We start from the raw sequence: 14,135 nt of genomic DNA, 5'->3' as shown, positions 1-14,135 counted from the left end.
GCTCTCTCATGCAGTGTTTTGTATAAAATAAATTCATATGCATTGTCATTTTTCCAATATACTATGAGGTTAGGCAATTACTCTGCTTGTTTTTTCAAATTGCTACTATTTATGCCCATTTTTCACATCAACCTTAAAAAATACAAATTTCAGTGACAAAATGAAAATGATGGTTATTCTATTCACAAAAAATTTAGGAATTGTTTGGACACCTGGGTGGCTCAGTGGTTAAAGCATCTGCCTTCTGATCAGGGCTAGATCCTGGAGTCCAGGATGGAGTCCTCATTGGGCTCCCTGCAGGGAGCCTGCTTCTCCCTCTGCCTATGTCTCTGCCTCTCTCTCTCTGCATTTCTCATGAATAAATACATAAAATCTTTTTTAAAAAATTTAGGAATTGTTTTAATTATTCGTGTTTAATGCTATATGTAATATTTATCTTTGATTTAGTAACAAGAATTATTCCAATTTAATGTTATAATTAGTTTTTACCTTTGATTTGCTTATGTAATAAAGATTTATCTCTAAATGTGTGCTACAAAATAAATAATAAATAAATAAATAAATAAATAAATAAATAAATAAATAAAGTATGCTACAGCCACATTCATGGAATATGATATCTTTAAAGAGGCATAAATGTAGAAGTTTTTTTGTTTTGTTTTGTTTTGTCTTTTACAACTACCATATCCCTGCTTGAAATAGCAGAGTTTTTGTATCAGCTTCAGTTAACAAGTGACATATGTTGTAGAAATTCCCATTTGTTATATGCAATTATTGTGTCTAGCCTCCTCAAGCTTTATTTTCTGTTTTTTAAAAAATGTTTTCATTTCATCCATTTTTTTCGACATTCAGGTACCTCCACTGCGATCCCTTATAACCTAAAATATATTGTTAAGTATATATTAGAATTACCTAAACACTTTAAACCTTAAAACTGTTTAATTCATCCTCTGTCAAGTTCCACAAGCAATGAAAATAAATATGAAATTTTAGCAAAGGAGGAAAGAAACCTACACATCTGGGTATATAGTAAGGGAATGATGTCTGTATGAATTGTAAATTTACTGTGGTTAATATGGAATCACTGTTTCTTAAAAGAACCACTCCATTTATTTCTTTTCTGCTGTATTTATCCAGGTGGGGTAAAACCTTGTGCATTAAACTGCTTGGCTGAAGGTTACAACTTCTACACTGAACGTGCCCCTGCGGTGATTGACGGGACTCAATGCAATGCAGACTCATTGGATATCTGTATCAATGGGGAATGCAAGGTTGCTCCAATTATGAATTTTACCTCTTTTTTGGGGGGCTTTTGAGACTTCTATCGTTTTTCTCAAATAGTCACTCCTAATTAATACTATGCTCAGAATAAAGAGAGCCACATTTTTGAGAAATTCAATTTCCAATTAGGAAATATATGTCATATACATATACTATGACAGTATACATAGTTAAACTTAGAATAGCCTGTTCATATTCAAACATGATGCAAATGTGGTTTATTTTGGTGCTATAATTATATATATAGTAATTGCTAGAGGTCTGAATATATTTTGAACTTTAATTTCTGTTATTTTCTTTCATTTATAAACAGATGACAAAGATGATAGGAAGAGAAAGGGAATAAGGATTCAGCTCTTATTCATATGGCTACCATATGTTTTCATTAGAAGACTGATATATTTCATAGCATAATTTTTCCTCAAAGTGTGAAACAGCTATGTTTCTCCTACTTTGCCTCTTTTTGAAGCATTTTGAAGCACAATGGTATTTATTATAGTTAGTCTTTACCTTATTAAAGCATTCATTTTAGAAAATTAGCCAGACTAGTTGAGTTATAAGAGCAAATCCATGCTATTTTCCTAGACCTGTATATAAATCTACTCATAATAAGAAAAGCCACAAAAATCACTGTTCTCATAGTTTTTTTCCTTGTTTGTTTTCATTTTATATTAAAGAGAAGCACAAAACTGAATCTCAGAAACTTAGAAAGAAGAGATAAAAACGCTATCAGCTTTGTGTCATAATTTCTTGCAAAAGTTTCTATCCTTCACACTACTTGCTTCCCAGTGTATCTGATGAGGATATCCTGTGCATGCCTGTGATTTTTATGACAGTATTAATTTTTTTTTTTTGGATAGCAAAGACTAAAGTACAGGTTTTTTCAAAGATCACGTGTCTGATATCAATGGCCCAAGGTCATTGTACAAATTCTAGTACCAAACTAAATACCAAAAATATATAAAAATCTACATTTCTGTGATTAAATGCAAAACTGAAAGGTGGAATTTCAGCTTCCAGAATCCTATGCTTCCATCTCCTTGTTTTTATGCCAATTATATTCAGCCAGTGGAAACAGGTATTCATTTTTAAAGGCTTCCCCAGTTTTAAATTCCACAACTAATCCTTGACACTAAAAATTGGATATCCAAAAGAGCCAGTGATTTAGAAAGGTCAAACCATAATGCTCAGTCAAGACTCCTGCTGTTATTACCCTGTGTAGACAACATGCCATTTTTCTTAATTCTTGCATTTCTTGATTAAAGGTGTAAGAAAGAGTTCATTGCCAACAATTTCTATTATTTTAAAATTTGGAGCACGGTATCTATAAATGAAGAAGAAATCTAGGTTAGAAATATAGACAGAATTTTTTTTTCTTTAAACTTATATGTTGAGAAATGTTAGCTAAGAACTTTGTAGACAGTGAAGGAAAAAGAAGAAAGAAAAGTATTTCCTGTTTTGATCTCCTTTCCTGGAAAAGCAAATAAATGAATATATTTATTTGGTTAGTTATGGTTCCAAGAATTCCTCTTCATGACATACTGAATATTCTTCTCTGTTTTCAGCATGTAGGTTGTGATAATATTTTGGGATCCGATGCTAGGGAAGATAGATGTAGAGTCTGTGGAGGGGATGGAAGCACGTGTGATGCCATTGAAGGGTTCTTCAATGATTCGTTGCCCAGAGGAGGTGAGTGTGTAGAGAGAACTCTTCCTCACACCTCTGACATCCTGGGAATAGCCAAAACATTTGATTTCTTCCCTACCCCCTTCTCTCTACATTTTTTTATTTAGGCAATGTTTTTTTCCCCCAAAATACCTTCAGCCTCTTAAGTATTAAATATAGATTCATGTAAGATTTTATGGAAATAATATTCCCTTTATATTTGACTTCATTTAGCCATGTTTTTCCTTCAGATCAGAATCCCCACAGAACATTGATGGCAGGACCATGTGTTGAAAAAAACAAAAACAACAAAAAAAAACAAACCATGAACATGTTGAGGCTTTGAAGACTATCTTGAGATATTTCAGAGAAAAATAAAAATATTCTAGCTGTGTTCATGAACCCAAAAGGAAATTGGCCCATATTTCATAATTTATAAAGTGCAAAGTGAACAAAAGATTTGAAGAACAAGGAAACTTATTACTGAATGGTTACTAAATACTCATTTTCTGACTAAGGCTGCACGTGCGGCTTATTACTGGTTGTCTTCTGTGTTCCAGGCTACATGGAAGTAGTACAGATACCAAGAGGCTCGGTTCATATTGAAGTCAGAGAAGTTGCCATGTCAAAGAACTATATTGGTAAGTAGCATTTTTTGCTAGATTTTTAAAACTGCTGAGGAAAAGCAACACAGTATCCTGAAGGAAAAGACATATTACTTGGGTAAAACATTTTCATGCTTAAATGAAGTAAGTTTCAAATTTTATAAGAGCTAAACAAAAAATTCGTAGTTTATAGCGTAATCTTCACTGGGTTGGTTATTTGATTTTTAAAAATCAGTTTTTTGAGGTATTTATATATGATAAAATACATTTATTATAAGTGTACATTTCAAAGAATATTGACATATAATAAATATATAAATAATATATATTATTACTATAAACATGAAAATAGTAAACATACTATTACTTTAAATATGTTACTATATGTAAATATATTTTTATATATTTATGCACATATACCACATATTTATATATTTGTATATATATATACATAAAACACCACAGCCAAGACACAGAACATTTCCATGACTTCAAAGCATTCTCATATTGACCTTTGCAGTCAAATCCCCATAGCTTCAACCTTAGGTAAACATTGATTTCTTTTCTAACATCATGTATTTTATTTTTATTTGTTCTGGAATTTTACACGAATGGGATCATAAAGTCTTTACTCTTATGTCTGTTTTTTTTCCACCTAGGATGTTTTTGAGATTCATCCACATTTTTGAGTGATAAGTTGAATATATCTGAAGTTTATTTCTTTATATTGCCAAGTATTATTCCATTGTGAGGACATACCATAATTTGTTTATACACTCACTTGATGGATGCTTGGGGCATTTCCAGTGTTTGACTCTTATGAATATAGCTTCTTTGAATATTTATAGAGAAACATGATGTAGACATGTATTTTCATTTCTTCTGGATAAAAACTAAGGAGCAAAATTGCTGGGTCATATAATATGTACATGTTTAACTTTATAAGGAATTACTAACTTGTTTTCCAAAGTGGTTGTTATCATTTATAATCCCATAAGTACTGTAGAAGAGTTTGGTTTCTCCATATTCTTGTCAATATTGTTGAGCTTTTAAATTTTACCCTTATAGGTGTCTTCTTTGTGAAGTGTCTCAACAAATATTTTGCCTACTTTACTTTTTTTTCTTTCAGTCAAATTATGAATTCTTTGTATATTCTAATTACAAGTCTTTGTTTAAATATACATTTTATGAATATATTTTCCAGTCAGTGGCTTGTTTATGCCTATTCTTAATGGGTCCTTTAATTTTCATGAAATCTAATTAATTAATTTGTTTATGCTTTATACTTTTGTGTCCTACCTTTGAAATTTTGCCCACCCCAAGATTGCAAATATTGTCTTCAATGTTTCTTAAAAAATTTATAGTTTTCGAGGGTACCTGGGTGGCTCAGTCAGCATTTGACACTTTGTTTTGGCTCAGGTCATGATCTGAGGATCATGAGATACAGCTCTGTGACCGGCTCCACGCTCAGCATATAGTCTACTTGAGATTCTTTTCCTCTCTCTCTCTCTTCCCCTGGGGATCTATTTCTGCTCCCTCCCATTGATATGTATGTGGGTGCTATCCTTATATCAGAACTACACTGAATTAATAGAGTTTTCTAGTAGAATTCCAAAATAGGAAGCATTAGGTTCTCAAATTTGTTCTTTCTCAAAATAATTTTTGTGTATCTAGGTCTTTTACATTTGTCTACACAGTTTAAAATCAACTTGACAATTTCTAGAAAAAGAGATCACATGGAATTGTGTACCATCAGCTTGGGAGAATTGATATCTTAAAGATATTATATTCTAGTACATGAAAAGATTTACCTGTATATGTATTTAAGTCTTTATATTGTTCACCACTGTTTTTTTTTTTTTTTTGACGTACAGGTCTTCCACTTATTTTTTCTTAAATCTACCACTAATTATTTCATGCTTTTTTATATTATTATAAATGGTATTGATATTTTAATTTTACTTTTGAATGATTTGTTCTTATATAACAATAATTGATTTCTTTTTGTATTGACCTCATGTCCTGTGATTCTTCCAATTTGTGAGAATGGAGTATCTTTCCATTTGTATCATTTTCAGTTTCTTTCATCAATATTTTATACTTTTTAGAGTACATGTCTTTTACCTCCTTAATTAAGATTATTCATGGATATTTTATTCTTTTTGATGCAGTGGTAAATAGCATTGTTTTCTTAATTTCTCTTTCCGCTACTTTGTTATTACTGTTATAGAAATACTACCAATTTCTAGGCATTAATTGTTTTCTGCAACTTTACTAAATTCCTTTATACTTCTGATATTTTTTTGATGGAGTCTTTAGTGTTTTATATGTATAGTAGCATCATGTCATCTGCAAATAATGACACTTTAACTTTTTCCTTACCAATTTGGATGCCTCTTATTTCTTTTTTCTTATCTGATCACTGTGGCTAGGATTTCTAGTACTATTGAATAAAAGTGGTGAGACTGGACATCATTGTTTGGCTCCTGATATTATAGGAAAAACTCTCAGTTTTTTATCATTGAGTATAATGTTAGCTGTTGGTTTTTCATGTATGGCCTTTATTAAATTGTTAAGGTATGTTCCCTCTAAACCTACTTTATTGAGAGTTTTTATTATTAATGAGTGTTGAATTTTGTCAAATGCCTTTTCTGTATCTATTGAGATCATATGATTTTTATCCTTCTTTCCTTTTCTTGATCATGCTAGTGAGGCATTTGTTAATTTTATTGATCTTTTCAAAGAAAAAGCTGTTGGTTTAAATGATTTTTTTTCTGTTATTTCTCCATTTTTCATTACATTGATTCCCACTGTTCTCTGTTTCACTTTTTTTCTACTCCCTTTGTGTTTGTCATTTTTAGCTTCTCAATATAGATTGATTTAAAGAATATTTGTCTACTTTAAAATAAGCATTTTGCATTATAAATTTCCTGCTAAGTACTGCTTTAACTTCATCCCATATATTTTAATACATTGTATATTTTTTATCAGTTTAAAATATCTTCTTATTTACATTGTGACTCAAGGCTTAGAAGGTATTATTTAGTTTTTGAGTATTTGGGAATTTCCCAGATCTTTTTAAACTGATTTCTACTTTAATTCACTTATAAAGGGATGCCTGGGTGGCTCAGCAGTTGAGCACCTGCCTTCGGCCCAGGGTATGATCCTGGAGTCCCAGGATCGAGTCCCACATCTGGCTCCCTGTGGGGAGCCTGCTTCTCCCTCTGCCTGTGTCTCTGCTTCTCTCTCTCTGTGTCTCTCATGAATAAATAAACAAAATCTTTAAAAAAATTAATTCACTTATGAAGAGATGACATACTTTGTATGATTTTCATTCTTTTACTAGGGTTTGTTTTATGGCCCAGCATATGATCTATCTTAGTAAATGTTCCATGTGTACTTGAGAAAAATGTGTATTCTAATGTTATGGTGTTTAGCATTCCCTAAATGTCAATTAGTTTAAAGCAGACAATAGTTGTGTTGAAGTCTTCTATATTGTTATTTTCTGCCTTCTTGTTTAAGCAATTATAGAATCATGTTGAAATCTCCAACTAGAGGGGCAGCCCGGGTGGCTCAGCGGTTTAACGCCAGCTTCAGTCTAGGTCATGATCCTGGAAACCCAGGATCAAGTCCATGTTGGGCTTCCTGCATGAAGCCTGCTTCTCCCTCTCTCTGCCTGTGTCTCTGCCTCTCTCTTGCTGTGTCTTCTCATGAATAAATAAATAAAATATTTTTAAAAAATAATAAATCTCCAACTACAATTGTGAATTTGCTTGTTTCTCCCATTAATTTGTAAGGTTTTGCTTCATTTATTCTGTAACTTTGTTATTAAGTGTGATGACATTTAAGATTGTTATATATTCTTGAAGTACCTGGGTGGCTCAGTTGGTTGAGCACCTGACTCTTTCTTGATTTTGGCTTAGATCATGATCTCAAGGTAATGATAGAGCCTCGAGTTGGGCTCTGTACGGGGCATGAAGCCTGCTTAAGATTCTCACTCTCCCATTCCCTCTGCCCTTCTTCCTCTGTATGCTATCTCTAAAAAAATAATTTAGGGGATCCCTGGGTGGCTCAGCAGTTTAGTGCCTGCCTTTGGCCCAGGGCGTGATGCTGGAGTCCTGGGATCGAGTCCCATGTCAGGCTCCCCGCATGGAGCCTGCTTCTCCCTATGTCTGTGTCTCTGCCTCTCTCTCTCTCTCTCTCTCTGTCTCTCATGAATAAATAAATAAAATCTTTAAAAAATAATAATAATTTTTAAAAATTGTTATATCTTCTTGATATATTTAGCATTTTATTATTATCAAATGTTCCTTTTTATCCCTGATATTAATATTTGACCCAAAGTCTATTTTGTCTGGTAGTAATCTAGCCACCCAGATTTCTCCCAGATTAGTGTTTGCATGGCAAATCTTTTTTCATCCATACGGTTTTCACATGTATGCATTTCTGAATTTAAAATGTTTCTTGTCAGCCACATATGATTGATTTAGATTTTTTATTGTGTCTAACAATCTTTGCTTTTTAAATTGCAATCACCAGATGAGGTATGGGGTGGTTGACCAACTTTCTGTAAAGGGCCACATAGTAAATATTTTCAGCTTTACAAGACATGCAGTCTGTCTGTCTCAAGTATTCACTTCTACTATTGTAGTGTGAAAGCCAACATAGGTAATGCATCAATGAATGAGTGTATTCTAATAAAGCTTTATTTAGAAAAAAAGTTAGTGGGCCATAGTATGACAACCCCTTGTCTAGATCATTTATATTTAATGTAATAATCAATATCATTCAATTTAAGTCTACCATCTTGCTATTTTTCTAATTGCTTTACATGTTTTTTTCCCTTTTATCTTTCTTTTCTGTCCTTTAGGTTTATCAAATGTTTTATAGTATTCCATTTGGTCTGTATTAATGGTTTATTTGTTATACTTTGTTTTATTTAGTGGTTGTGCTAGCATTTACAAAATTCATCTTTAATTTATCAGAATACACCTTTAAATAATATTACACTCTTTTTATATAAGACTACACCCTTGGGCAGCCCGGGTGGCTCAGCGGTTTAGCGCTGCCTTCAGCCCAAGGGCCTGATCCTGGAGACCTGGGATCGGGTCCCACGTTGGGCTCCCTGCATAGAGCCTGCTTCTCCCTCTGCCTGTATCTTTGCCTCTCTCTCACCCTCTCTCTCCCTGTGTCTCTCATGAATAAATAAAATCTTAAAAAAAAAAAAAAGACTATGCCCTCACAACAGATTATTTCCATTTTCTTCTTCTACCCATTGTCTTATTTTTTAAATACATTTTATTTCTCTGTATGTTATAAGCTGCATAATACATTGTTATTGTTTTAGTTTTAAAGAGCCAATTATCTTTTTTAAAAATTTAAAAATAAGAAAAATTATTTTCTGTTTGCCTACTTCTTTATTATATTTGGCAATTTTCTTTCTTTGTATAGTTCTGAACTTCCATCTTCTAATTTCTTGTCACTATATTTGTTTTCCCTTAAAATCCTGGCATATATTATAATAGCTGTTTGAAAGTTATTTTTTGACAATTCCATAATTTCTGTCATTTTGGGATCTATTTCTTTTACTTGGCTTTTTTCTTGATTTGGGTCAGCTTTTCCTGTTTCTTTCCAGTTGTAGTAATTTTTTATTGGATGTTGTACATTGTGAATTTTTCTTTTTTTGAGAGTCTGGATTTTGTTTTCTTCCTTTAAAGAATGTTAAGTAATCTATAGATGAGCTTGATCTTTTAAGACTTGTTTTTGAGCTTTGTTTGGTAAGTGCAGACTAGCCTTTATTCTTGAGCCTGCTCAACTCTAATTTTTAAAAGACATGATTCTCCTTGGATGTCTACTGAATGCCCTAGTGATTGAAACTCTGAATTCTTGCTCTGGACATTTGTCAGCTTATAGTTCTCTGGTAGGGTTTTGGTTTTTGTTATTGTTTTGTTTTTTGTTTTTGTGTATGTGTGTGTTTTTGTTTTTGCCTTGCTTTATGGAATTTTATTCTATGCATACATAGATTGCTATTCAGCAACAGATTCCTTCTTTTTATTCTAGACATCTGGCCCTACAAATTCCATCCCTTGGCCTTCTCAATTTCTGATCTCTCACTTTTAACTCAGTGTGACAGGCAGGGTTTGCTTGGGTTCTTCCATTTTACACTGACAGAAAGTGCCTCTACCACTCACCTTATTTGTCTTCTTCCAGGTATCACAGTTCTGGGCAATGTCTAAGAACAGCTGATTCATGTTTTTTAGTTTTGCAGTTGTTTATAGTTGGAGGGCAAGTCAAGTACCAGTTATCTTAACATGAGAGAAGTGGAAATTCTATTTATTTGATGTTTGATCCTTTAAGACAAATTTAGACTCTTCAGATACTCCTAGCAAGACCTGGATGAGTTCTTATTCTCTTGCAAATATCCCCTTGACTTAAATCTTTTTTAAAATAAGACTACATCTAGAATGCTTCTTTAAATAGAACACTAGTATTATCAAGCTCTTACTTTATTTTAAGAAAACCTCTTAATTGGGGCACCTGGGTGGCTCAATCAGTTGGGCATTCCAACTCTTGGTTTCAGCTCAGGTTATGATCATATGGGTCATGGAATTTATCCCCTTGTGGGACTCCGTGCTGAGTGGAGAATCTGCTTGGGGGCTCTCTCCCTCTGCCCCCCATTCTCTCTCTCTCTCAAATGAATAAATATTTTTTAAAACCTCTTTATTTTTATGCCATAATTTTGGATTGTTTTCCATATTAACAAGACTAAAAAATAGGATTTCTAATATCAGATTTTTTTGCCTTTAATAATGCTCTGTCCATAAAGCCACATCTTCCTCCCTTATTCAGTCTTTTTAAAATACTTTGTGTTTTTCTGAACTTACTAGTAATGGCAAAAGAGAGTTAGGATCCATTCATGAAGTAGTTGAGAGAATGGGAAGTGAGAGCTAAAATTGAAGGAGAATTCAAAGCTGCTGGCAGTGGGTGTGAAAAAGGTGATTTTTACTTTTGTTTTTACTATTTTATATTATACAGTCTGATGTCCTTATATAGCTAAAGTAATTTTGATGTGTTAGATGAGACAAAACTACTGGGAGAGTTGAAAATAAAAACTTTAAGCTATAAGAAAAATTTAATTAACAAATTAAATAATTCTTAAAATTGGTTGACATGCTCCTGAAAGATAAGTGAATTTTCACAACATATCTGGAGTCAAGAAAGTACAAGTAATTTGCCAGGCAGATAGACTTGAGGGAATGGAAATGGTCTATAATATTAAGGACAAGTGGTAGAGGTCCAGTGAGTCAGACTCCATGTGTCATGACCTCTTTAGTCCTTTTGGGCTGCTTATTCATCTGGCCTGATAAAAGTTTTTTTTGTGTGTGTGTTTTAAGATTTTTAAAAATTTATTTACTTAAGAGAGAGAGAGTGCATATGTTGAGGGGGGAGGGGAGAGGGAGAGGTAGGGAGAGAGAGAGAGAGAGAGAGAGAGAGAAACAGTCTCTGTTGAGCATGGAGCCTGACATGAAGCTTGATCTCACAACCCTGAGATCATGACCTGAGCTGAAATCAAGAGTCAGATGCTTAACCAACTGAGCCACCCAGGCATGGCTGGGCTGATAAAGGTTTTGAAGAAGCTACCATGCTAACAAAAAGTTATGCTGACATTTTTGTCATTGTCAAATCATGATCATCGTTATCAAAATTATCATCTTATTTATTTATAGGAATTTATGTATAGTAGTATTAATAACCCTTTTTCCTATCACATATTTTTAAAACTTTTTAATTCATTATTTTCCTCTAGAGGTTTAAAAAATTATGCATACATATTTATTGAACTCATTCTTTATAGTTTCGGAGAGGTTTTTTGTTATTGTTGTTTTGTTGTTTTTGTCATGCTTAGAAAAGCTTTTCATACCCCAATATTTTTTCTTTAAGTTCTCCCATATTGGGACACTTAGGTGGCACAGCAGTTGAGTGTCTGCCTTTGGCTCAGGGTGTGATCCCGGGGTCCAGGATCAAGTCCCGCATTGGGCTCCTTGCAGGGGTGCCTGCTTCTCCATCTGCCTGTGTCTCTGCCTCTCTCTCTGTGTCTCTCATGAATAAATAAAATCTTTAAGAAAAAAGAAAGTTCTCCCATATTTTCTTTCTAGCATTTTATTATTTAATTATGTTTACATTTAAATATTTACCCATCTGACATTTATTCTTTCTTCTTTTAACTTTTTGTTGAGGTAAAATTCATATAACAGAATTTAACCATTTAAAAATTTTTTTTAATTTATTTATTTTGAGCACAGGGGGAGGAGCAGAGGGAGAGGGAGAAAGAGAATCTCAAGCAGGCTCTGGTGAGTGTGGATCCTGACTCAGGGTTTGATGTCAGGACCCTGAGATCGTGACCTGAGCTGAAATCGAGGGTCAGATGCTTAACCGACTGTGTCACCCAGTGCCCTGGGTTTATTTCTTAACTGTTTGGCCCCATTGTTCTGTCTGTCCGTGTGCCAGTACCACAAGTTAACTTCACCTCATATTAGTTTAATTATCGTTTTAAGTTTTAAGACAAGAAAGTCTGCTCCCTACTCACACTCCCATCCCCAATTATTGCTTTTGTTATAATTTCCCTTTGTAGGGAATATGTTTATTTCTCCAGGTAAAACTTTCATTTCTGTTTATTAATATCATTATAAACACTTAATATCTTCTTGACATGCACATGGAAAATTACTATGTTAATTTGTACTTATGAAAATAGTCAAGAATCCTATCTCTAAATGGAAATGGCATGGATATTCATTGTACACTCCAGTGCAGTTAATAAGTGACATTGTGGTAAATGAAGTTTCACATTTTTAGGTAGACTGTATTGTTTTTTTGCCTTTGTTTTTTTGTTTTTTTTTTTTTGTTTTTTTTAGCTTTGAAATCTGAAGGGGATGATTACTATATTAATGGTGCCTGGACTATTGACTGGCCTCGGAAGTTTGATGTTGCTGGGACAGCTTTTCACTACAAGAGACCAACTGATGAGCCAGAATCTTTGGAAGCTCTAGGTCCCACCTCAGAAAATCTCATTGTCATGGTAAATGTGTCTTTACCACTTAATTTCTCCCGTTTTTGTAATCTGCCCTGTGAGGTACAAAGGAGCAGCCTTTATTATCTCTGTTTTACAGGTAGTGAAATTAAGGTTAATAAAGGTAAAATGGCTTAGCCAAGGGTATCAGATATGTGTAAGGTTAAGGCCATATTGCTCCTTCCTTTTGACCAATCTTTTCAATGCCTGCTTGAATAATATTTTTATAACTAAACAAGGAGATGAGAGAAATGGCTCTAAATTACCCATGAAAATGGAAGGAGAAAATTCAGTATAAATGCATGTGTTCTAAATGTTCCCTTAAATTTCTTATAAGACTTACTTTATGACATTTTCTTCTTCAAAAGAAATAATAAATATCTGAATGAAGCCTCATTGTATTTTAATTATCTTCACCAGTTGTTTTCAATGGCAGGTTCTGCTTCAGGAACAGAATTTGGGAATTAGGTATAAATTCAATGTTCCCATCACTCGGACCGGCAGTGGAGACAATGAAGTTGGGTTTACATGGAATCATCAGCCTTGGTCAGAATGCTCAGCTACTTGTGCTGGAGGTAAGACACCCACTAGGCAGCCCACCCAGAGGGCAGGATGGAAAGCAAAACATACTCTGAGCTATGCTTTGTGTTTGCTAAAGAAGCTAATTGGAAACATTTCTTGCAGGTTTGCTTCAAGCTGTAATTTAGCAAAAGAAACTTTGCTTTAATTATATTATATTCCGTTTGTTTTTAACCTCATGTAATTTGTACAGATTTGTTGGTAAAATACATCTTGGCACAATGAGTGTCTCTGCTGGTGCTTCTTCCAAGACTATCTTGAAGGTGGGCTGTTTGCTTTTCGTGAACACATTCTTGGTAAAGAACATCAAGAGTTTTAAATAAGAAAATGAGCAAGAATCAGACGGCACAGATGCAACTTCTTGTAATGGGGGATGAGAATGTATGTCTGTGTGCTTGCGTGTTTGTGTTTGTGCGCTTGTGTGTTTCCCACAAACCTATTCAAACTCCCTTCTTCAGCCATCACAGTTAAGGGGCTATATGCTGGGATACTACAATAATTCCTGGTGTCTGGGTCTCTGGGTTAATGGTGTATGCTGAACCCATTATAGTCCCTCAGAAAGGTAGCTGCTAGGCGGTGGTTGGTGATGTGTTGGTTGTCCCATGTGCGTTTTTCATGGGTGCCTTTTCCCCACAATTTACTCTATTCCTAATCCTCCTCCCTCTAGTGGCCACCAATGCAATTCTTTACCTCTGGCTGGGAGAGCAGGACAGTTGGCTTCCTTCAAAGCCAACACCCTTGCTGCTGCATGGACTGGTGAGTAGAAGTGCTGTGCAAGCAGCATCTTCCTTCTCTCTGGAGACTAAATGCATCGCCTCCACCGTACACCTTGGTCCCAATAGGCGAGGAAACAACCCTGTCCCTCAGGCCTAGGATGGGCTAGAGTACCTCACCATTCCAAAAGCAAAGAGTGATTTTGAATAGTGATATTTAGA

General features: G+C 34.1%; 1 protein-coding gene across 5 annotated transcripts in view; it reads left to right on the top strand.

Moving 5' to 3' along the window:
* Nucleotides 1-14,135, top strand: part of ADAMTS6 (ADAM metallopeptidase with thrombospondin type 1 motif 6) — a 295,855-nt gene that overhangs the window by 228,834 nt on the left and 52,886 nt on the right. For 3 of the 5 annotated variants that reach the window (XM_072826631.1, XM_072826630.1, XM_072826632.1), the window contains exons 16-20: nt 1,138-1,271; nt 2,847-2,970; nt 3,507-3,587; nt 12,467-12,630; nt 13,058-13,196. In XM_072826631.1, coding sequence (XP_072682732.1) covers nt 1,138-1,271; nt 2,847-2,970; nt 3,507-3,587; nt 12,467-12,630; nt 13,058-13,196 — 642 coding nt within the window. Of the gene's footprint in view, nt 1-1,137; nt 1,272-2,846; nt 2,971-3,506; nt 3,588-12,466; nt 12,631-13,057; nt 13,464-13,867; nt 13,957-14,135 lie in introns of those variants that run through there. The other 2 variants (XR_012031294.1, XR_012031295.1) reach the window with 2 other exon arrangements.

Source organism: Canis lupus, chromosome 5 (genome assembly GCF_048164855.1).
Source record: "Canis lupus baileyi chromosome 5, mCanLup2.hap1, whole genome shotgun sequence".
Taxonomy (NCBI): domain Eukaryota; kingdom Metazoa; phylum Chordata; class Mammalia; order Carnivora; family Canidae; genus Canis; species Canis lupus.
Note: the sequence above shows the minus strand (reverse complement) of the source record. Positions and strands in the feature narration are given on the sequence as shown.